The sequence below is a fragment of the Bos indicus x Bos taurus genome, chromosome 26, assembly GCF_003369695.1.
Source record: "Bos indicus x Bos taurus breed Angus x Brahman F1 hybrid chromosome 26, Bos_hybrid_MaternalHap_v2.0, whole genome shotgun sequence".
NCBI classification, from domain to species: Eukaryota; Metazoa; Chordata; class Mammalia; order Artiodactyla; family Bovidae; genus Bos; species Bos indicus x Bos taurus.
The window spans coordinates 7,630,958-7,656,098 of NC_040101.1; the positions used below are offsets into that span (position 1 = coordinate 7,630,958).

The 25,141-nt window shown below is 36.7% G+C and overlaps 2 protein-coding genes across 4 annotated transcripts in view; both read left to right on the top strand.

The window, feature by feature from the left end:
* On the top strand, positions 1-24,879 carry EEF1AKMT2 (EEF1A lysine methyltransferase 2). Of its 2 annotated transcripts, none has more exons than XM_027528352.1 (6): positions 1-155; positions 2,281-2,346; positions 2,855-2,969; positions 15,101-15,208; positions 17,746-17,962; positions 21,715-24,879. In XM_027528352.1, exons 1-6 carry the CDS (start codon positions 46-48, stop codon positions 21,807-21,809), a joined length of 711 nt encoding a protein of 236 aa, XP_027384153.1. In that variant the 5' UTR covers positions 1-45; the 3' UTR covers positions 21,810-24,879. The 2 variants fall into 2 exon arrangements, with proteins under 2 accessions (XP_027384153.1, XP_027384154.1); XM_027528353.1 differs by having other exon boundaries at positions 110-155; positions 2,855-2,973.
* The window catches only part of FAM53B (family with sequence similarity 53 member B), a 128,228-nt gene continuing 124,903 nt past the window's right edge, over positions 21,817-25,141 (top strand). The window contains exon 1 of one of the 2 annotated variants that reach the window (XM_027528345.1): positions 21,817-21,904. The gene's annotated coding sequence lies outside the window, so the exon portion shown is untranslated. The remainder of the gene's footprint in view (positions 21,905-25,141) is intronic. The other variant, XM_027528346.1, reaches the window with a different exon arrangement.

A 25,141-nucleotide genomic window follows, 5' to 3' on the forward strand; every position in this document is an offset into this window, starting at 1 on the left:
GCGTCTCTATGGCGGCCCCAACGGCCGTCCGGGGCGCGGAGCGCGATGAACGAGGGCGCGGACTACGGTGGCGGCGCGGGAGGCGCGGCGCGGTCCCCAGGGTGCGGCCCCGAAGGGGGTGGGTTTGTCCCGTCTGCGCTGGGAACCCGAGAGCAGTGAGTGTGGCGCGGGGCAGGGGAGGGTGAGCGTGGCTGGCCCGGGTCCCGGGAGAGGGGACGGAGGCATGGATCTCTGACGTGGTGATGGTGGTGGTGGGGGTCCCGGCAGATGGGGAGAGCCTGAGCGGGGCGTGATGGGTGGAAGCCGCAAGGGCCATCTTGGGAGAGAGTCAGGGGGACCTTCGGGATGGAGTCCGGAGGGCCACATGTGAACAGGCCTTTCAAAGACTTTGACGTCTGAGGGGCCCGTGGGGTGCGGGGCGGGCCTTAAAGGTCCTGACTGGGCTTTTTTAGGGAGTCTTAAGCTTTTGGAGGTAGGCTTGAAGAAATGGTGGTGGTGGAGAAGACTCTTGAGAGCCCATTGGACTGCAAGGAGATCCAACCAGTCCATCCTAAAGGAGATCAGTCCTGGGTGTTCATTGGAAGGACTGATGTTGAAGCTGAAACTCCAATACTTTGGCCACCTGATGCGAATAACTGTCTCTGAAAAAGACCCTGATGCTGGGAAAGATTGAAGGCGGGAGGAGAAGGGGACGACAAAGGATGGGATGGTTGGATGGCATCACCTACTCGATGGACATGAGTTTGAGCCACCTCCGGGAATTGGTGATGGACAGGGAGGCCTGGTGTGCTGCCGTTAATGGGGTTGCAAAGAGTCGGACACGACTGAGCGACTGAACTGAACTGAGGAAAGGGAACGAGCGCGCGTGGGTCTGACAAGTAGGGCTGGTGGGCAAGGGTGGGAGCCGGGCGACAATTGCCCGGCTTAGGGACCTGAGACGGAGAAGGCAATGGCACCCCACTCCAGTACTCTTTGCCTGGAAAATCCCATGGATGGAGGAGCCTGGTAGGCTGTAGTCCATGGGGTCGCTAAGAGTCCGACACGACTGAGCGACTTCCCTTTCACTTTTCCCTTTCATGCATTGGAGAAGGAAATGGCAACCCACTCCAGTGTTCTTGCCTAGAGAATCCCAGGGATGGGGGAGCCTGGTGGGCTTCCGTCTATGGGGTCACACAGAGTCGGACACGACTGAAGCGACTTAGCAGCAGCAGCAGCAGTAGTACATTATTAGTACATTACTAGTACAAGGAGATGGAGAAGGCAATGGCACCCAACTCCAGTACTCTTGCCTGGAAAATCCCATGGACAGAGGAGCCTGGTAGGCTGCAGTCCATGGGGTCGCTGAGAGTCCGACACGACTGAGCAACTTCCCTTTCACTTTTCACTTTCATGCATTGGAGAAGGAAATGGCAACCCACTCCAGTGTTCTTGCCTGGAGAATCCCAGGGATGGGGGAGCCTGGTGGGCTTCCGTCTATGGGGTCACACAGAGTCGGACACGACTGAAGCGACTTAGCAGTAGCAGCAGCAGCAGCAGCAGCAGCAGCAGGGACCTGAGAAGGTTCAGTGGAGGAGGGCAGGGACATGGAAGCTAGGAGGGGTGGGAGTCGGGGATGGTCTAAGGAGGGAGCAAGGAGACAGTGAGCATCTTGGGATAGGAGAAAGTGATCTGACCTAAGCAGATGCTCAGTAACCATTTAGTGGGTTAGTAGATAGATGAATGAATGACTGACCGTGGGGAAAGGTAAGGATGAGAGGTAACTGGGAGAGAGACCAGGGATTCTAGAGACAGGAAGTAGGAAGAGGCGGCCATCGATGGGGGAAGAGTCCTTAAAAGGAGTAAGAGTAAGTTTTAAACTTAAAGCTGACTTTTAAGCGGAGCTTATCTTTAATGAATTCCATTGAGAGTAATCACCTCATTGGTAGAAAATTCTCGTATCTCTGCATTTGAGAGTGAAATGTACTGTAATGACACTGCCTGTACAGTTTTGGACTTGTGTTTGGGACTTGGGGATCCTTGGACGGATACGCCTTTGTATTTTTTAAGCTAAAACATACACCGTTTTTAATGTTAGGCATTGTTGTGAGTGCTGTGAATGTATACATTTACTCTCATTTTTTTAACACGAGGATGTTAAGAGATTGAGCGATGTGCACTTATCAACACTAATAATGTTTTAAGTTTTTGTCATAGCTATCCCGGTAATGTATGAGAACTATACATTGAATTCATAATACAGTTTAATTCAATAATTTGGTTTGCATTTGATTATTTATATAGTTGGGATGCTGTCTATAAGAGAGAACTGCAAACTTTCCAAGAATACGGAGATACAGGAGAAATCTGGTGAGTTAGAGAAAATAGTGGGAGTATGATCCAGAAGCTTATGTAGGGGTGTGTGTGTATCTTTTAAGTGCTTATCCCAGAGAAAGTAAAAATCTTGGGAACCTTGGACTGAGTCTGGCTTAAATGGGTAGATTTAAAGAATCACTCTCTTTTCTTTTTTAATGGCCTAGGTATAAATTTGATGACAGTCTTAGGAAATAACCCTGATTGTATAATTGTCCATTTTCAATAAGCAGTGCAGTTTTGAACCAACAGCATGTACAAATGTTAATGCTGATGTAGAGAAATGTTGATAAGTAACATATCAACCTTATCCATTCTGTTCTATTCTTGGGGGTGTTTCCTCCTTAATAATAGAGATGAAGATTAAGTTTACAGGTAGTATTTCTTACTTTCAAAAAAAAATCTTAATTGAGCGTATTGAATAAGCTATGTAGGTGGGATATAGCTGTAACCTTTGTTCTCTAGCCCTTGGTAGTTGGACTGACTGATTCTCTGTTTCTAATAGGTTTGGAGAAGAGAGTATGACTCGACTAATAAGGTGGATGCAGAAACACAAGATTCCATTGGATGCTTCAGTGCTTGATATTGGAACTGGAAATGGTGTTTTCCTGGTTGAACTTGTTGGTACTATTAATATTCATGTGTTAGAGCCAAATTTAAAAATGAAATTAGGAAAAAAGACCTTGCAATTAGGGATACTCTAATCTAACAGTCTAATCCAGCAGTCTAACTCTTAAGTAGTAAAGCTGTCATGCCACTTAGTTTGAGAGTCACATAGTATGAGAGGAGACTGTATGGGTTGTGAGAAAGCACTAAATGAGAAAAACGGGGGATCTGAGTTCTAGTCTTGGTCCTTCTTGCTGTAGTCTCGACCTTGAACAAGCTCTTATTTCTTTTCTCAGGTTTAGTTCTTTCTTAAAGATTTTACCTAGGTGATCTCTATGGGTTTCTTCTAGTTCAAAACTCTGGAAATCTGTATGTATTGCAATATAAAAGGAAGGTGATTCTTTGACTTCCAATAGAACATATCCCTCTTCTCAGGTGAGCACATGGTTTGAAGGCTGTTTTGCATATGGTCTGCAAAGAGCGTTTTGTCCATGGAGCTAAGTTTTGGTACAGGGTCTGCTCCTAGCTAAACTGCCGCTGTTATATGCCTGTAGTGCCAAGTGCTGTGGAGGGAGTGTGAGACAGGCTTCGTCTTTGATAGTTCTACTGTTTTAGTTTGTAAGGATATATACAGAACAGTCAAATGTATTAAGTGACTACTACTTGCCAAGCCTTGTGCTGGGCACTGGAAATAAGAAAATTTAGACCTTGGTGCTTGAGTTATTCACAGTACAGTATAGACTGACATAGACATGAATAACTAATGCTATAGCTTGATGTGCACAATAATATATATGCTGAGTGTAGGAAAGGGAGTGATTAAAGGGAGTGATTTGGGGAAGAGGGAAGAGAAAGGGTCTTAGAGGAGCTAATATCCAAGATTGGTGGAAATTGTGTTGAGTGTGAGTAGAGTATAAAGAGGGAGAGAATTTCAAGAAGTGGAAACAGTATTTAAAGGGATGAAGGTTTGAAACATCATAACATGTTCTGGCCCTCTGAATTTGGTAAATTAGATTATAAAGTGTGTTGTGGGATAGACAGAATGGAGGATTAGATTAAAAGTAGGAGCCATATCATGCCATGTGTAAGAGCTTAGATTTTGCTTTTAGGCTTTGGGGAGCCATTCAAATGTTTGAAGCCATGAAATATGATTAGAAAAAATTGTAATAATTTTTTTTGAAATGTTGGGGTGTTGCATATGTACATTAAAGTGTGCAAACCAAACGAGTATGACTCAGTGCATTATCACAGTGAACAGACCTGTCACTCTAATCAAGATGTAGAATATTACAGACTCCAGAAAGCCCCCTTGAATTCCCTACTAAACCTCTCAGAGTTATTCCTCCTTCCTTTCTAAAGGTTATCACAGGGGTTTTAACATCACAGATGAATTTGCCTAATTTGGATGTGTAAATGCAAGCCTTCAGTGTGTGCTTTCCAGTGTCTTTTGCTCAGCATTCTGTGAGAGTCACTCAACTTGTTGCTCGTAGCAGTTGATTCATTTTTGTTGCTGTATATGATTCTTTGTACGATTATATCACAGTTTTACTTACTCATTCTGTTGTTTACCTATAGATTCTTTTGGATTTTAGTAGCTTACATGTAGAGGCTAATGATTGATCCTTTGTGACTGATAGTTTAACTATAGGTTCTTTTACAGACTGAAAGACTAACACACACACACATATAATTATGCAAACTGTAAATAATGGTAGTTTTAATCTTTCCTTTCCAATCCTTTGTAATTTTTCCCCCTTGTTACACTGTTGGGATCTTTGGGAGAATGTTAAAAATTAGTGGTGACAGAACACATCCTTGTCTTTTTTTGCCCTTTTCAGAGAATGCATTTGGTGTTGCACTGTTAGGTATGATGTATCTAATGAGTTAGTTTTGTAGATAACTCTGTTATCAGACCAAAGTTTCCTCGTATTTCTCCTTTGCTAAGTATGTGTGTGTGCTGTTATTGATTAGATGTTTTTCCTGTATCTATTGAGATAATTATGTGAATTTTTTCCTGTATTCTGTTCATGTTAAATGCGTTTCGAGAATAAACCCAACTGATATGTAATAGATCAGTTTGAGAAGGATTTACATCTTTATAATGTTGAGTCTGTGAATCCATGGACATGATGAATTCGTCCATTTATTTAGTTCTTAATTTTCTCTCAGTAGTATTTTGTTGTTTTCTCTGTAGAGATCTTATATATTTTTCCTCGATTGACTCCTAGTTTTTTGTTGTTGTAATTGCTATTGTTACGCTTTTAAACTTTCATTTTCTAATAGTTTATGCTATTATGTATAAGTGCAGGAGGTTTTATATTGATCTTGTATCCAGTGAGTCACACATTCTTTCCAATAGTTCGTTTATAGATTCTTTTTTAAAATTAAAAAAAAAAATTTAAACATTTTATATTGGAGTAAAGTTTCAGGTGTGCCGCAAAGTGACTCAGTTATGTATATACGTGTATGTATTCTTCTTCAAATTCTTTTCCCATTTAGTGTGTTACATAATATTGATTGAGTTCCCATAGGGATACAGTAGGTCCTATAGATTCTTGTGAATTTTCTATAAAGACTTTAATGTCGTGTGTAAATAATAGTGGTATTTCTTTTGTTCCATTCTTAATATTTTATTTATTAAAATGCTGTGTACTCTTTAGGTCAATGTAGAATAGAAATCATGAAGGCAGATAGCCCTCTAACACTGCCTGTTGTAAGAGGAAAGCTTCTAATATTTCACTGTTAAATATGATATTAGCGCTAGGCTTTTGTAGGTATTTATTGAAGTTGATGATGTTTCTTTATATTCTAGATTGTTAAGAGTTTTTAATCTTAATGGATAGTGCACTTGATCTTTTGCTTTCTTTGATATTCACTGATATGATCAAATGATTTTTCTTCTTGATTTTGTTAGAATTGAATTGATTGATTTTGGTGGGGGCTCCTCAGTTTTTTTTTTAATTGACAATTTTATTGAGATAATTTTAGTGGTTGATTGATTTTAAAACAAACTTCCATTCCTGAAGTAAACCATGTTTGGTCATGGTGTATTATCCTTTTCATATAATGTTGGATTTGATTTGGTAGTATTTTACTTAGGAATTATATAGTGTCCTGTTAGTCACTCAGTCATGTCCGACTCTTTGCGACCCCATGGACTGCAGCCCACCAGGCCCCTCTGTACATAGGATTTTCCAGGCAAGGATACTGGAGTGGTTTGCCATTTCCTTCTCCAGCAGATCTTCCTGAGCCAGGGATCGAACCCAGGTCTCTTGCACTGCAGGCAGATTGTATATAGCTTTATAAGAGAGATTAACCAGTAATTTTTCTTATTTGGAATTTTAATGTAAGGTTTTTTTTTATCAAGGTTATGCTGCTCTAATAAAATGAGATGAGAATTGTCTTTATTTTTTTCAGACGATTTTTGTAAGATTGGCTTTGTTTCTTAGATGTTTGGAAGAATTCATGGTGACATTCTGTGAATGCTATCTTGACTAATGTAGCTTTTCAGTGAATCTTAAAGTTGGGTAGTGTGATTCTTTCAACTGTATTCTTTTTCAAATGTTGTTTTGTCTGTTCTAGTTCCTTTACATTTCCAAATGAATTTAAGAATTAATTTGTAAACATCTACAAAAGAATCCATGCTGAAAATTTGGTTTAAATTGAGCTGAATCTATTGTTTGAGGAGACTCCACATCTTTTGGGGAAGGAAATGGCAACCCACTCCAGTATTCTTGCCTGGAGAATTCCATGCACAGGGTAGCCTGGTGGGCTACAGTCCATGCGGTTGCAAAGAGTTGGACACAACTGAGCAACTAACACACACGACATCTTTACTGAGTCTTCCAATTCATGAACATGGTATGTCTCTTCATGTATTAGATCTTCTTTGATTTCTTTAATCAGTATTGTTTAGTTTTCAGCATACAGATCTGTACATATTTTTTAGACTTATACCTGTGTATTTGTGTGTGTGTGTGTGTGGAGTATTTAAAGTGGTATTGGTTTTTGAAATTCAGTTTCCAGTGTTTATTGCTAGAAATATGATTGATTTTTGTTTGTTTCTCTTGTGTCCTTTAATCTTGCATTTAATTGGTTCTACAAGTTTTTTGGTGGATTTTCTGAGATTTTCTATATAGACAGTCATGTTAATTATGAATAGGGTAAGTTTATTTGATTCTTTGCAATATGTATGCCTTTCTTTTTTTTCCTGCCTGATGACACTACATAGGTCTTCTAATACACATATAGCCTAAGACTGGTGATGGTGCATTTCTGCCTGGTTCCCATCCTAGGTGGAGTCTTCCGTTTTCCACCATTAAGTATGTATGTTAGCTGCAGGGTCTTATTAGATACATACTCTTTATCGTATTGAAGAAGTTCCCTTGTGTTTCTAGGATGACTGTTGAATTTTGTAAAAAAGTAGAATGAAATAATTTTTTTGCATCAATGAATATAATCCTGAGGTTTATTTTTTCTTTAGATTATTGATACAGTGGATTGTATTGATTTTCAAATATTGACCAGTATTGAACTTGTGGAATATGCTTCATTCGGTCATAATACCTAATTCTATTTCTGTATTGCTAGATTCAGTTTGTTAATACTGTGTGGAGAACTTTTGCGTCTGCATTCTTGAGGGATATTTGTCTGCAGTTTCCCTCAGTCCTGAAGTGTCCTTATCTGGTTTTTGCTTCAGGGTATCCCTGGCCTTATGAAAAGACCAGGAAAGCATTGTCTCCTTTTTTAATTGTTTGAAGATACTGTGAAGCACTAGTGTCGTCTCTTCTTGAATGTTTGGTAGAATTCACAGTTAAACTATTTAACCTGGAGATTGCTTCACTAAAGGTTTAAAGTATGGATTAAATTTAATAGTCATTTGAGAGAGTTTGCATGGTTTGCAGTTTTTGAGGAATTAGTCCATTTTGAATTTGTGTGTATAGAGTTCTGCATTGTATTCTCGTTATCCTTTTAACATCTGTGGAATATGTATTGATGGGGCCTTGTTCATTCCTAATATCGGTTACTCTGTCTTCTCTTTTTTCTTTGATGATGATGCTAGAAATTCATTTTTTCCTGTCTTTTATAAAACTTGGCTTTTTTTTCATTGACCTTGTTTTTATGTTTTCAGTTTCAATGAGTTTTGCTCTTAATTTTATTATTTTTTCATTCTTTTTGCTTTTAATTTATTTTTGCTCTTTTTTCTAGCTTCTTAAAGTAAAAGCTTTAGATTTTTGATATTAGATTTTCCTTTTCTGATATAATCATTTAATGATATAAATGCTAAAAATTTTCCTATAGGTGCTCCTGCACCCTTCAGACTTTGATATGCTTTCTTTTTCTTTTCTTTTCTTTTTTTGGCTGTGCCATGTGTCTTTTGGGATTTTAGTTCCTTGACCAGGGATTGAACCCAGGCCCTTGGCAATAAAAGAACAGAGTCCCTAACCACCAGGACCACCAGGGATTCTCTAATTTTCCTCTTTGATCCATGGATTATTTAGAACTTTGTTCTTTAATTTCCAATTGTTGGGGATTTTTTCTTTTTGTTCAGTTCAGTCAGTTCAGTTGCTCAGTCGTGTCCGACTCTTTGTGACCTCATGAATCGCAGCACGCCAGGCCTCCCTGTCCATCACCAACTCCCGGAGTTCACTCAAACTCATGTCCGTCGAGTCGGTGATGCCATCCAGCCATCTCATCCTCTGTCGTCCCCTTCTCCTCCTGCCTCCAATCCCTCCCAGCATCAGGGTCTCTTCCAGTGAGTCAACTCTTCGCATGAGGTGGCCAAAGTATTGGAGTTTCAGCTTTAGCATCATTCCTTCCAATGAATACCAGGACTGATCTCCTTTAGGATGGACTGGTTGGACCTCCTTGCAGTCCAAGGGACTCTCAAGAGTCTTTTCCAACACCACAGTTAAAAAGCATCAATTCTTTGGTGCTTAGCTTTCTTCACAGTCCAAGTCTCACATCCATACCTGACCACTGGAGAAACCATAGCCTTGACTAGACGGACCTTTGTTGGCAAAGTAATATCTCTGTTTTTTAGTATGCTATCTAGGTTGGTCATAACTTTGCTTCCAAGGAGTAAGCGTCTTTTAATTTCATGGCTACAGTCACCATCTGCAGTGATTTTGGAGCTGCCAAAAATAAAGTCTGACACTGTTTCCACTGTTTCCCCATCTATTTCCCATGAAGTGATGGGACCAGATGCCATGATCTTAGTTTTCTGAATGTTGAGCTTTAAGCCAACTTTTTCACTCTCCTCTTTCACTTTCATCAAGAGGCTTTTGAGTTCCTCTTCACTTTCTGCCATAAGGGTGGTGTCATCTGCATATCTGAGGTTATTGATATTTCTCCCGGCAATCTTGATTCCAGCTTGTGCTTCTTCCAGCCCAGCATTTCTCGTGATATACTCTGCATATATGTTAAATAAGCAGGGTGACAATATACAGCCTTGTCGTACTCCTTTTCCTATTTATTAGATTGTATCAGTGAACATACTTTGTATGATTTAAGTTCTTTTAAATGTGTTTGTTTTATTATCCAGGATATAATCCATCTTGGTGTATGTTTCACATGCACTTGAAAAAAAAAAATATATGTTCTGCTGTTACCTGATAGAATGTGTTGACTAGATTTATGGTGTTTGGTGGTGGTGGTATTCAATTCTATACCTTTACTGATTTTCTATTCTATTAATTATGGATATAGTAATGTTGAAGTGTCTATCTGACCAAACTGGTAAATTTGTCTGTTAATTTTTATTTCTGTCATTTTTTGCTACATGTATTTTCAAACTCTGTTCAGAGCATACACACTTAGGATTGTATGTGTGTTTTGATTAATTGACCTGTTTATTACTGTATTATGTTCCTCTTTAACATTGGTAGTTTTTACTTTGAATTTCACTTTTAATGCTAATAATAAAGCTTTAAAAAAAATTGAGATATAATCTGCATGCCATAAAATCTACTCCTTTAAAGTGGTTTTCAGTATATTCACAAATTTGTGTAACCATCACCACTGTTTTAATTCCTGAAGATTTTCATCACCCCAAGGAGAAGCCCTGTATTCATTATCGTTCACTCCTTATTGCCCATTCCCTTCAGTCCTTGGCAACCACTGATCTACATTTTGTCCCTGTGGATTTGTCTGTTCTGGACATTTTGTATAAATGGAACCATCAATCTGTGGTCTTTTGTGTCTGGCTTCTTTCATTTAACATACTATTCTCAAAGTTCATCCATATGGTAGCATGTATCAATGCTATATTCCTCTTCTTGCCCAGTTAATATTCTGTTGTATGGATTTGTCACATTTTATTTATCTACTTGCCAATTCATGGACTTTTAAGTTGCTTCTGTTTTTTTGGCTACTGTGAAAAATGCTGCTATGAAAATTTGTTTATGTTTTTGTGTGGACATATGTTTTTATTTCTCTTGGGTATATAACCAGGTCCATACGGTTACTCTATATTTAACCTTTTGAGAAATTGCTTGACTGTTTCCACAGTGGCTATATCTTTATACATTTCCATGAGCACTGTTTGTGAGTTCCATTTTTTCCATATTCTCACCAGAACTTTTTAGTATGTGTCCTTTTGATTATAGCCATCCTTGTGGGTGTGAAGTTCAACATTTTTATATTAGTTTTTGCGTGATACATCTTTTCCTAGTCTTTCATTTTAAGCAGCCTGTATCATTATATTTGAAGTGAGTTTCTTGTAGCCAGCATATAGATGGGTCATTTTTTTAAAATCTTTTTTGAATTTCTATCCTTTAATTGCTCTATTTGGAACATTTACATTTAGATTTAGGTCTGCCATTTTTATTATTTTTTTTCTTTGTTACCTCTGTTTTTCATTCTTCCTTTCTGCTTCCCTGCTTATTTTGGTTAATTTGACCATTTTTTAGTATTCCATTTTAATTAGATATATCTATACAAATGTCTTGGTATAGTTTCTTTAGTGGTTGCTCTAAGGATTTGACTATATCTCTGGCTTTTTTAGTGGTTGCTGTGGGTCCCGGGGAAGGAAATGGCAACCCATGCCAATATTCTTGCCTGGGAAATCCCATGGACAGAGAAACCTGGCAGGCTATAGTCCATGGGATTGCAAAAGAGTCAGACACGACTTAGTGACTAAACAATATTTAATGTGTTTGGAGCTTTTTTACTACAGATTATAATATACATTATTTACACAATCTTCTTAGAATCAATGCTTTACCGTTTCAAGTGGAATGTAAAAACCTTAGAACATTTGAGTTTTTTAATCTTCCCTCCTTTATGTTGTAGTTGTCTTAAATATTATCATTATATATGTTGAAAATCCTGTTGGATAATCTTGTAATTATCCTTTGTATTCTCCTGTCAAAGGAGAATAGTAGTTAATAGTAGTTGTTAAGTAAGTAAAGATACTTTTGCAGTTTTTTCTTCATTCCTGATCTTCTGAGTGTGTGTATTTGTTCTGGAATTAATATTGTTTACTTTCTGTCTAAAGAACTTCCTTCAGGGATGATTTTTAGAGTAGCTTTGCTGGCTAGAAGTTTTCTTAGTGTTCCTTCATTTGAGAATGTCTTCATTTCACCTTCATTCCTGAGGGATGTTTTTGCTTAATATAGAATTCTTAATAATTGTTATTTCAGCACTTTAAAAATGTTGTGTCACTTCTTTCTGACTTCCATAGCTTTTTTTAAACTATTATGAAATGTGTTTGGCTGTACTGGGTTCGTTGTGGCCCACGGGCTCTGTGATCTTCTTGTGGCGTGCAAGGTCTTCAGTTGCCGCATGTGGGATCTAGTTCCATGACCAGGGAGATGGGACCCAGGCCTCCTGCGTTGGGAGCGTATAGTGTTAGCCACTGGACCGCCAGGAGGTCCCAGAACCGCCACGGTTTTTTATGAAGAATCTGCAGTTGTCTGAATGGTTGTGTTCTTGTAAGTAATGCATCATTTTTCTGAATGCTTTCAAGATTTTTTCCATTTTCTTCTAGTTTTTAGCATTTTAATCATGATGTACCATGGCTTAGATTTCTTTCTGCTTATCCTATTTGGAGTTCACTGAGCTTTTTGAATCTAAGAACTTATGTCTTTTGTCAAATTTGGGATGTTTTCAGGCTCTCTGTGTTAAAATTTTTTTTCCCCTCAATAACATTCTTTCCTTTTGAGAGTCTGTAACTATCAGTTAGGCCTCTTTGTATTTATTGTCCCACAGGTCCCTGAAGCGCTGTTCATTTTTTTTCCAATTAGTTTTCTGTCCATGGATCAGATTTGATAACTAGCATTGATGTGTCTTCAAGTTCATTGACTTTTCTTCTGTCATTTCCATTCTGCTGTTGAGTCCACATTTTGCAGTTGGTTGATAGTCTTTAAGGCTCTTTAAATTCTCTGTATATTGTTTGTTTATTTAACTTGGTGATCTATTTATTGTAGAAGGTAGTTTATTAATCCCAATGATTTTCCATGGTGTGGACTTTCTAATTGCATCTTTATAGTACCATTTAAGCATATTTTCTGTCCCCTGTGTTTTCTGTAGGTTGGGAGTTAGATCCAGAATAAGGGTCAGCAAACTATATAGTTTATGAGTCAAATCTAGGATTCCCTGTTTTTATAAGGATTTCTTGGAATACAGCTATATTCACTTATTTACATTATTATCTATAGTTTATGTGCTACAGTAGTAGAGTTGAGTAGGTGTGACAGAGACTGTGTGAGTGGCCAAGCCTCAAATATTTATGCTCTGTTCCTTTAAAGAAAAGGTTTGTTTACCCCGATCCACAGATTTTTATCAAATTCAGTTTTTAAACAAGTAAATTTAATAGATGGTTATATAATGTTTGGTTTCCTGTATTTTTGTGATGTTAACAATCATTGCTCATATTTGGTGCTCTTTTCAGTGATCGCCTACCTTTTTGATGGAGATATATGCGTGTGTGTGTATACACACACATACATTTTTTTTGCTGGGTGTGTTATTTTAGATTGGCATTTTCCTTTCACTGTTTCCTGGCTTTCATTCTTTGACTTATTGTTAGCCATCAGTCTTATTGTTAGTCTTTAGAAGCTAATCTGTCATACTGTATCCCCCACCCCACTCCCTGAATGATTTTGAGATTTTTCTGTTTTTGATTTTCATCAGATATATTATACTATTTGTATATAATATAAATTGTATATTGTGTCAGATGTATGTTATACTGTATTATCTTTGTTTTTATTGTGCCTTGAGTTTATAGTGCTTCTTAAATCTGTGGCTTCAGATACTTTGTCAGAACTAGGAAATTCTCAGTCATATGTCATTTTCTCTTCTGCCCTATTTTTATTTCCTCCTTTTCTAAGACTGTTATATGTATTTAGATCTTAATACTCTGTGCCATATTCTATCTTTTATGTTCTTTCCTGTTGTTAATTTTCCATCCTTCTGTCATTCTGTGCTTAACAGTGGCATTTTCTTCTGACCTTTCTTCCACTTCAGTATTTTTTGTTTTTGTGTCCAGTCTGCCATCAAGCCCACCCTTGAATTTCTTAATTTAATTATTTCATTTAAAATTTTTCTTATTTGTATGGTTCTTTGTTATAGGTTTCAGTTCTGTTACAATTCCCCAGATTGTCATTTATTTCAGTGTTTTAAGGATTTGTTTCATTCTTTTTTGTTTTTTGCTTTGACTGTGGCATGTGGGATCTTAGTTCCCCTACCAGGGCTTCCCCCTACAGTGGATGTGCAGAGTCTTAACCACTGTACTGATAGGGAAGTTGCATTAAGTATCTGTTTCTGATCATTCTTTTATTTGAATCTGCTTTGGGCCTTTTCCTAATATAAGTTTTTCCCTCTTAGTTTTTGGTCATTTATTATTCCCTTGAATGTCTGCTTATTTCTCACTGAGTGCCAGAAACTGAATGTGAAAAATGTTGGCAATAGTTTGAGAATGAATGTTCTAGGAACTTAAAATGTCTGTGTATGCTTCTTATACAGTCCAAGGGAAGAGTAAACAAGTGTGGAGAAGCAGGAACTAGTTAAGAGTCAATTGACAGAATCATCCTGCATTCTAGGTCTGATAGAGAAGGAAGTGAGGGAAACGGGGAGAAAACGAAGCTGTTAAAGAATGCGAATTGAGATCACTAAAAGAATAGGAGTTTGGCATCAAAGAAGGGGTGTTAGATTATTTTTTTTGATACTAGATCTTAAGACTGAAAATAAAAGTGATCAAAGAGAAAAAAAGTGCTCTGTGGAGAATAATTGTTGGGTTGAGTTTAGACTAGGAACTAGTCACTTAGAGTTGAAAAGTGTAGGTAAGTCTTAAATGACTGGCAAAAAGCAGGAAGAGAATTTCAGGCTATGCTTTACTTTGCAACTTCTTTTCTTCTTCAGATTTCCTTTGAAATTGCCTTTAGCCTGAATGGTCTGACAATGTTCAGCATAGTTAGAGCTGAAGACCAGAGGCCATCATGCTTCTGGCCTTAGGCTTCTCACACCTCGCACCCTTTCATGGGTTAATGTGGTTAGTAAACAGCTGGATTGAAGGTTTCGTTTCAAAACTCTTTAGTTCACTGAGCTTTCTTTAACTCTTTGGGGGTATTAATACCTGCCCAGTGTATGACAGGTTTTTTGTAAAGGTCTACTGGAATGTGTGAACTATTTTAAAAATACTGTACAAATGGAAGGTGGTTAATAGTCACATGGTTGGTGGAGAATTATGTGATTTATAATTGCACTCAAGGAAAAATTTTAAAAGCAAGGACTTACTACATATGCATTTAATTTATTCATTAACTTAATTGTGTTAAGAAAAATTTATGACAGATTTATGTGTGAATTGGAGCATATCAGTATTGGAAATTAATACTACCTTTTTCTGCTTTAGGACAGAAATACACATATATTCTCATTGTCTTTGAGAAAATGAATTTCTTATGAAAAAGAAATCAAATATTGTAAAAGCAAATAAATTGTCACATTATATGAATTTAAACTTTTAGTTTCTATTTAGATTCTATAATAAAATTTAAACATGTTGTACTATTAGAGGGTATATGTCATTTGATGTATTAATAAAATAAAACAGTCTGGGTCCTAACAGAATATTATAACTCATAGGTAAAACAGTATTTAAAATTTTAGAAAACTAAAGTATAAAATTATCTGTCTCCAGGCAAAATTTGGTTTCTCTGATGTTACTGGAATTGATTATTCTCCGTCTGCAATACAGCTTTCTGGAAGTATTATAGAAAAAGAAGGTTTATCTAACATTAAGTTGAAGGTAACTATTATTTATATTGCTGCCATTGTTATTTTTATTTATAATAAGTTATAAAGTTTAAATGTGTCTGATGTGTATTAATTTGCTGACATCCTTAAACTCATAAATTAAGGATCAATCATAAATAATCCAAAATGATAACTTTTTAAGTAACAGTATTAAAATTTTCAGTCTAGTCAGTTTGAGGAACTTATTTTCTCCTCTTCCTCTTATGTTCAAGTATGTTTATTTTGCCTTTCTGTCTCTCTTTTTTTGCAAATACACACGAATAATAGCTAACTTTGGATTAACCAGATAAAAAATTTGTAAATGCATAAATTGGTATAATGCCCCAAAGATTACTTATTTTGCCCTCTGATCTGTGAGGAGATGACGACACGTGCATTTACATTTTTATCCTGGGCTTCTCCTCTGAACTCCAGAAACGCTGCATATTCTATAGTTCCACTTAGATAACTAATAGCCTATTAATTAGTCCAAAATGAAACTCTTGGTTTCTCCCTTTGCCTTCCCACTAACTCCCATCCCCATCCCACTCTTTCCTTTTTATTCAACAGCCAGGAATTCCCTGGTGGTCCAGTGATTAGGACTTCATGCTCTCCTGGTTCAGTCCCTGATTGGGAAACTAAGATCTCAAAAGTTGTGAGGTGCTGCTGAAAAAATAATCCTAGAAACAATTTTGTTGGTTTTATCTTTAGAATATTTGAGAAAATGTGTCATTCCTTAATATTTCCACTGTTGCCTCCTAGATCCAAACCACCATCAGCAGCCTCTTACTTGGCCTTCCCAATTCTACTCTTACCACTCTGCTGTGCATTACCACAGAGCAGCCAGAGTTATTGTATTTTTATATATATATATATATATATAATTAAATTTATTTTTAATTGAAGGATAATTGCTTCACAATATTGTGTTGGTTTCCGCCAGACATCAGCATGAATCAGCCCTAGGTATATATATGTTCCTTCCCTCTTGAACCTCCCTCCCACCTCCCTCCCCATCCCACCACTCTAGGTTGTTACAGAGCCCCAGGTCTGAGTTATTTTTTTAAAATGTAAATCAGCCTCCGAACACTTGCCCATTGCATTTAGAATGCAATCTGAACCCCCACCCAGCCTTACGGAGAGAGCCCCTTGGTTTTTACCCCTTTCCATCTTTATCACTAATACTGTAGTCACTCTGACTTTCTTTCTGCTCCTGATACGTTTCAGCCTTGTTTTTCTCCAATCTTTATTCCTGCTGCTCTCTGCCTAGAATGTTCTTGCCCCAGATCTTAGTTTGTTTGGCTCATTCTCATCATTCTGATCTCTTCTCAAATATCACCTTCTTAAAGAGGTCTTGCCTGACTACTTTTCCAAAACATTTCTCTTCCTAATCACTCAATGTCTTTATTTTTCTCTTCATAGCACTTTATCTGAAATAATGTGGTTAACTTATTTATTGGTTGCCTCTCCTTTTAGAGAATATGAGATATATTCTCATACAGAGATCTTTTGTTTTGTTTGCAGTTATAGTCCCAGGGCCTGAAATGTTCCTACATGTCATAGGTGTCTATGAACTATCTGTTGTATACATGAATACTTTTATACAGGCATTTAGGATAGAAACTTCTCCAGACTTGACTCTTATGAGGGGTAGTCATGGTTTTGCCTCAGGTGGAATGATGTGGGGTGGGAGTGGGAAGCCTATGTTTAAGTGTATGGAAACATACAGTACGCATTTTAAAGTCAAACAATAACAGAGTTTTAGATAATACACCATTTATAATTATTTTGTTTATATGAATAATCACAAACTGCTTAATTTTTCAAAGTAGCTTTTCAGAATTAATTTTGTTGGCAAATTATTTTGAATATTTTATGAAATTGAGGCAGATCACTATTCCAGATGCTTCTGAAGTATCAGTAAATTATTGAAAATGAATGAGATGAATGATACATGACTTTCAAAATCTGAAATGCATGATATTGGAAAAGTTAGGTAATTGCAGTTTAAACAGTCCTTTAATTTCTTAAGCTTTGTGCTATTTGTTGTAGTTGCTTTGTAAGCTGCTGAGTCAAGGCAATACAACTTTTGATTTACCATGTTTACTTCAGGTCAGACAACTAATAATATCAGCTAAAAGTCATCACATTTCCAGTGACCTATTTGAGTTCCAGATACTTTTTTGTCATTTAAAAAATATGTCAAATATTCTGCTTTTCAACAGAAATAACTTTTTCATAAACTGGGCTTGTGAGTTCCATTATGTGCTGGTGTTATTAGGCAGTACACCTGGCTTTGATTTGTTTCCAAATTTGTAGAGATTTGGAATGTCCAGGAAGCACTGTCAGTCTTGCTTACCAATCTTAGCTTTAATGATCTTGGAATGAAGCACATAAAAGTTAGCTGTAAAGTTGAAAATATGTTTATTATATGTAAAATGCCATTGTAATTAATTGCTCCTTTTATCTATCACTTTTTACAGATTGTTACTTAAATTCAGTAAAGATTGTGTGTGGATTGTTTCACATAGACATTGATTTTTAATATAGGTAGAAGACTTTTTGAACCCTTCCACAAAGTTGTCTGGATTTCATATTTGTATTGACAAAGGGACTTTTGATGCCATAAGCCTTAATCCTGACAACGCAATTGAGAAGAGGAAACAATATGTGGAATCTCTCTCCAGAGTGTTGAAAGTGAAAGGCTTTTTTCTAATAACCTCATGTAATTGGACCAAGGAAGAGTTGCTAGATGAATTCAGTGAAGGTAAATGGCTGTATATTGTTTAAATGTGTTCTTACCTCACGTTGAACGCACTCAAATAGGTTTTTTTCTTGGTGTTACAGTGTTTTACTTTTCTGTTTGTGGGAGTTGCCTGCTTTTCTTCTTTGTTAATAACCATGGCAGTACTTTTAACTGTATATTCAAAGAACAAAGAAATAATATTGGTTGAGATCCAGAGTCCTTTATAAAATTTTCCAAGAAATTCTGGCAGTTAAGTACTAAAATTTATGAGCCTGTAAAAATTAAGTTCTTTATTTAAGCTGTATAATCTCTTATTTAGAGAATCAAAACAAAGAAAGCACATATATTGTGCTTCTGAATTCAGTGCACTGATATACCAGTAATTAGTAATAATAGTAATAATGCAGGTGGTATTAGTGTTTTTTAAAGTCTTATATGGTGAGAGTTTTAATTCTGTGGATACTGGTGCTCATTTAGGTGTTGAGGATTTTTCTTCTTGTTTTAAGTGTATATTCTTTTTTTTTGACATTGCATAGAAGCAAAACATAGGAATTTAGAAGAATTACTGCGTATTAATTCTTGAGGAAATCTACTTTTTTGCAAGATTTTGGTGCCAAGACAGGAACATTTTTTTTTCCCCCAATTAGCAAAGTATAATTAGTACTGTGTCTACTAAATGGGAATCTTGTGAGAATCTTTAATCCATACGCGAATACTTTGAGCTTTGGCAGACTGCTCCTTGCATGGTTGAAGGGTTATTTCACCTGTCACTTACTCATGCGGTACACAGGCCTTTCTGGAAAGTACCTTGAGACTCTATAGCGAGATGTTTGCTTGGTTTCTCCTTACACTCCATTTCAGGTTAGTATTAAGGGTTTTTTTTTAAGGAATGGGAAGAATTTTCAGGATGGAGTATTAATAAGTGACATGGTACTAAATTTGTGGTTAAATTTTGAACTTCAGTTGTCACAAGCTAGCGGGAAATGGATTTATAACTATGTTGCGTGTGCTTCATCTCAGAGTTTGTTTTCTTTTGGTAGTGAGGGAATAGGCAGTAGGAGGGAGAACACCTAACACATGTCCTTCTGTGTGCATTCGATGGCTTTGGCAGGTTATATAATGTAAAACTTGAAGTGTTTGAAGCTTGAAATGAGAGCTTGAGGCTTCATTATTGCTGCCTCTGGAAAACAAGAATGATGTGATTTATTGTCTTTTATTTCATGTCATTAATTTTATTATCTTCTATGTTAGATTTGTTTCCTTTAGAACTGTTGAGGCCCTGTACCAATAGTCTTTTTTCCTGAAGCTTGACAGTTTTAATAAATGCTCAGTGTTACACTGTGTAGGGCAAGTTCCTTTCCTGGTTTTTAAATACAGGTGTTCTCTTTTACCCTTGAAACCACCAGACAAAAACATATTTGTCTGTCTTTGATAATGAGGAACAGACTTCAGCCTGGTAAAGAGTGCTTAAAAATCTGTCTTTGAGACCTACTAAGTAAATTCTTTAGCTTATGTTCAGTTTCAGAACTTAATGCAGAATTTAAATAAGCGAAATGTTGCCACAGGAAATGTTAAAGAAATAATTATATACACTGAAAACATTTTTCTTCTCTTAGAAAATGGTTTTTGGAGTTAGACACAGGACACTGCCATGCATCACTGCCGAGGGGCTTCTCACTGGGGTTTAAGATTGGCTTCTGTGGTCCCTTTTGCACAGAATAAAGCTTGCTTTGCTAATTTTTTCAGGTTTTCTGCTTCTTTCCTAATTTGAAATGTAAATGTTCGTAAATCTGTTGAAATGAATTTTTCCTTTATAGCCCTATTATATAAATATTTGGTGGTGGTATTTGTTTAGGTTAAGATTGCATAATCATTTGCCAGACACTAGGATACTCTAATTTGATGTCCAAGGAACTTGACTTTCTTACAACTAGGGAATTAAAAAAACTCGGAAACCTGTCTTACAACAAAAGTAACCTAGATTCATTATGGAAAACATTTGAAAATATCAGTAACCCCAACACATAAGTACATAGATTATAACAATTATAATTAATTATCTCTGGTATACAACCACTTTTAACACTTTGATGTATTATCTACTGAATGTTAGTCCAGGGAGTTAAAAGATTAGTTCTAGAAAATTTACACAGACAGCTCCATTTTCTTTGGAAAATTTTTATTATGAATTATTTGAAACACAATTTCAGAAAACAGATAGGGGCGTGTCCGCATGTATCCACCACAGTGGCTCCATTTTTTTAGCATTAAAATATATTATTTAAAAGGCCTGACCTTCTTTGGGAAAGTTTTCTTACGGTTATTTTTTTTTTTTACAGTTATTAATTAGCATTTTAATATCTAGTTATTTATTAAGATTTGGTGAACCCTGGTTACGAATATGAACTATGAAGAAAAGTATAAAAACCCAATTAATACAATAGTATATATCCTTTTAAGCATTTTTTTCTGTTTACAAGAGTTATTTGAGCCTTAGCTCAGGCATGGAAACTTAGAAAATATAGGCATCTCCTTCCCCAAAAGAAAAAAAGTTTCTCCCAAACTGAGAGAAACCCATGGTAAACTGCCACCCACCCTTATTTGTCTTATTTTTTAAAAACAGAATAATAACATTAAATTTCCATTTTGTTTTATAGTTTAGGAGAACACCACATTATCTTATTGTGATCTTTACAAAATCACTGAAAGTGAATTAGGGCAGTGATACCTGTAACCTTCTTGCGTAGAAATTGAGGATTCTGGATGAGGTAAATTGACCTTCACCTAATAACCTGCCATCTAGTAAGTGGTGGAGGTGGGACTTGAACCAGAATGTTTGAATCCACGTTAAGTGGGGAAAAAAAAGAATCAACCCTGCACTGCTTTGGCAGTTACTACTTCCTTGTCTTCCCAAGTTGAGTTCAGTTTGGGTCTGTATCTTGGGTTCGAACTGTTTTTTTACTGTAGTAAAATATATCTGACATAAAATTTACCATTTAGCCATTTTTAAGTGTTCAGTTCTGAGGCCTTAAGTACATGCTCATTATTGTGCAGCCATCACCCTGTCACCCCCATCCATCTCCAGAACTTTGTCATTTTTATTTCCTCATTATTTAACTTTCCTGTGTTAAAGTGCTTTTATATATCTGATATGGATTAATTGAATTATATGTAGAAAGCACTCAAAACAGTACCTGATGCATGGTAAGACCTCAACACATGATAAGCTGCCTACAACTGGATGGTTAAGGAGGCTGATGGAGGTGTAGGGTTTGCGTGCTTAATGGTAACAGTGCATGTGTCTTAGTCACTTGGTCGTGTTAAAACCTTTGTGACCCCATGGACTGTACCCACCAGGCTTCTCTGTCTGTGGGATTTCCCAGCCAAGAATACTCCTTCAGGGGATCTTCCCAATCCAGGGATTGAACCCGCATCTCCTGTATCTCCTGTATTGCAAGCAGATTCTTTACCTGCTGAGCCATTGAGGAAAGCCCTATGCATGAAGGGATGATGAAAAGGAAGTGAAGGAAATGAGGGATGGATGGAAAGCTTCTTTTCTTCAGTTTAATTTTGTCTGTTGCTTGTTGATTTCAGTGTTTTGGAGTGTATATACATATACACATAGTGTAGAATTGAAAATCATAAAGTGAAGTTTAGTCACAATGCAGTTTGGAATCATGTAGTTTTATGAAAGGTTCTAAGGTACTTTGTTAATACAAACATCCCTTCACTGTGGGAGTCAGTCCCTAATGAAAGTGTTTTAACTTTGGCAGGATTTGAACTTTTCGAAGAGCTGCCCACACCCAAGTTCAGCTTTGGAGGCCGATCTGGAAACAGTGTAGCAGCGTTGGTTTTCCAAAAAACATGAGGCTTTTCACTGGACAGACTCAGTTAGTGTCTTTTTAAGAAGCTCTACATCAAAGTAAACCTGACACAGAAAATGCAAGCGCAAGTGAATGTTTAGTGAGTATACAGGATGCACATTTTGAGGAGAAGTAATGGGTTGTTAAAAAAAACATTGTGAGCATGTAAGTGGTTGGGTTTTAGAGATCAACCAAGAATAATTTTAAAATTTTCTTTGTATTTGAGATGTAAATATTTCTCTTTCAGATTAAAAAAGTAATTCCTGTAACTGCTGAACAGCTAAAACTTTAAAGCAGTAAATGAATTTACAGAAAGCTCGTATCCTTGATTTTTGCACCTCGGTAAAGGTGAATTGAATATAGCTATTTATGAAGATTTGATCAAACTATTCCAGGGTCAGACTAATAAGCCAAATGACTTTCTTAATTTTTTATTGGACTATTATAAAACATACTGTGATATTTTGGGTTGAATGGTGATTTTTTTTAATGCTTTAATATCTGAGAAAATGTCTCAGCCCTTACGTGTGTAATTAAAATCAGATAAATATATCAGTTGATCAAGAAGTATTTACTGAGCTTTGTTTTGGCTGATGGCTTTCTGTACACTGTGGGAGCAGGAGGAAAGACAGCTGAGAGGCACTGTTAGCGGCTGGCACTGTGTCTGACTGCGTTGTCTTCCGGAGGCATTGAATTCCCTCAGCATCTTCTGCAGGCGCATATTACTTATTCCTGTTTCTACACATCAGACAGTACAGGATGGAGCCAGGGCTCCTCTCTGGTCTGCCTCTAAAGCCTGTCTCTAGTAGTTTGCTTCCCTGGGCTAAGTTTCTGCCGTTACGGCATTTACAGTTCATTAGGGGAACCAGGACTGGTACACCGAAAATTCTGTCAGAGAAGTTGAGCAGTTATTTTTAGTGGCTCTGCAGCTCCTTGTTAGTGACTGTTGGTTGGTGGACTGTGAGAATAGTGAGTCATCCGTCATTAATTTTCACTGTCTCCCTACTTGTCTTACAAGACTGGCTAATCAAGAACTGAATTATGTCATTCTTCTGTCAAAGGTGGTGTAAGTTTTACATATATACATCCTCAGGGCTCTGGAGACAAGATGTTCTAGTTAGGCACTGATCAGCAAGAGAAACAGTTTATTTATGATCGTTTTTGAAAAAATAAGTTTTATTAATCCTCACTGCCATTTTGTCTATGGGCTGATGTTTTAATATTGGAGTCATAATACAGGTTTTTAAAAAATGACAATAGTGTTTATGATTTGCAGCCTTTGGGTCTTGTTGGGTTATAAAACAAACAGAATTTTTGTTTGTTTAGCAAATGCTTTCCAGTACTGAGCAAGTCTAGCATTACACCCTTTTTCTTTTCATTTTTGTCTGGAGGGAGACAAGGGGAAGAGAAGAGTAGTTTGGTTTAGATCAACATTAATCAATCATTAAGATAACTATCTGCCTTGCACCGGATAATTGAATACATTTCCATAAACTTTCAACACAAATAACACTTTTGGAAAAGCTTTAATTTTTAACATGAAAACATGAGAAATAAAATAAAATTTTGTTGTTTAAAAATTAAATTTTAATTTTTAATATATATGTGAAAATTAAAATAAAAAATTTTTAATTATAAAAATTAAGATATATGTGATTTAAACATATAAAATTAATTGTGTTGATGTTATAAACTAGACTCAGGATCTTAAACCATAGAAACAGTGTTATATAATTTATTGAAGTGATCTTGTCTTTGTTGTTTTCCAGGTTAATATTTCTTGATTTTAAATACCGTATTAGTGTGTAGGTACTCTTTTAGAATTCTGAGTTGTTAAGTTTATGCTATTGTGAAGCATCAGTGGAGCAAAACAGGCTTTCTGTGAAAACCAGACTAAGACATTGAGTTTGATTCACTGATAGTTGGAGAGCGCCTTTGTTGAAAAGCTCCTTGAGTCACTATTGTGGGGGTATGTGTGTTCCGTTTGCAGAGATGTAGGACTTTTGGCAGGAGAATCATGGGACTGTTGATAAGGTTAGGAAAGGGGAGTTGTCATCTCTTCTTAGCAGTTTAATCCTGCTGGAAGCCAGCCTCTTGGAGATTGAAATCAGGACAAATGGAAGGTCCAAAGATGCTAACGATAAATTATTAATATTTTCAAATAATACCACACTTTCAAAACCAGGCCCAAGTTACTGAAACAAGTCATAAACACGTTATTATCAAACTTAGTTTTGATATGTCATATGGATATGTGGGTAACTGCGAAGGAAATCATGCCGTTCTAAAAGGGAGCAGTAGGTTATGTAGTGAATGCTGTTTTATCTGGGCAAGAAGTTGGAATTGTAATTTTATTTCATCAAAAGACACCCTTATTTTGAGAAGACTTGTTTGAAATGCAAACAAGATTTCTCTGTGGAGCCTGCACAGAATTGTTGCTTTTCACGATGATGTTATTGCCGCATAACAGTCCACTTCTGTGTGTAGGAAGTGTGTGTGCAAGTCCAAAGGGATTGGAGGCCTCAATGGGTGAGTTACACCAATTAACAAAGGGAAAGTTTTCAGAACATTTTGTTTTAAGCCAGGTGCACAAGTTAGAGTTGCTTTTTGGGCCTAGTGTTTATGTATCTGAGAATCAAACCTGACACTACTCTTGGCAGCTAGACTAAAGCCATTTTAAAATAAGTACAAACTGTCCTTGAATGATTTTTTTCCCTTTATAGTGGCAATGAGTTTGCCTTTTCTTCATCTGTGGTATGTGTGCAATTTTCTGTTTATTTGGGGGGAAAGAGGGAGGTAAACATACATGAAAGACTTTTAGTCTTTATATGAATAATGTGTTTCAATTCATTTATTTTTAAATTTTCTTGATACTGTAACACATTATCTATATGTTGACTTTCATTCACATTCATCCAGAGTATAATAGAAACCTTAATTTTAAAGAACCCAGATGAATAATTAGGTTTTATGTGGCTTTGAGATAATTGTTCTTAAACTGATATGCAAAGAAATAGAGTATCCCTGCCAATGTGAATAGACTTTGATTTATGTTCTCTTAAATAGTTTTATTTATTTGTGTGTGTGTGTGTATCTGGAAGCCTATGATGAAAAGGTACATGAGTGTGAAAAATGAGTTTCTCTCTACATCAGCATTCTACCCCTGTGGGGACACTTGGGTTTGATTCCCTGTTGTTAGCACTATGAGCTAGATAGAAGGTATGTGCTCCAGAGACAGCCTTCTGCTCTGAGAGCAAGAGACCAAGCATCTTGTGTTCCACTGTAGTAACCTCTTTAGCTAATTGTGTGTGTGTGGAGGAGGAGGGGAGCCGAGGGG

Coding starts and splice junctions, on each gene's coding strand:
- EEF1AKMT2 (XM_027528352.1), top strand. CDS start 46: ATGAACGAGGGCGCGGACTACGGTGGCGGCGCGGGAGGCGCGGCGCGG. Junction 2,347..2,854: donor GGAGATACAGGAGAAATCTG/GTGAGTTAGAGA, acceptor TGTTTCTAATAG/GTTTGGAGAAGAGAGTATGA. Junction 17,963..21,714: donor GCTAGATGAATTCAGTGAAG/GTAAATGGCTGT, acceptor TAACTTTGGCAG/GATTTGAACTTTTCGAAGAG.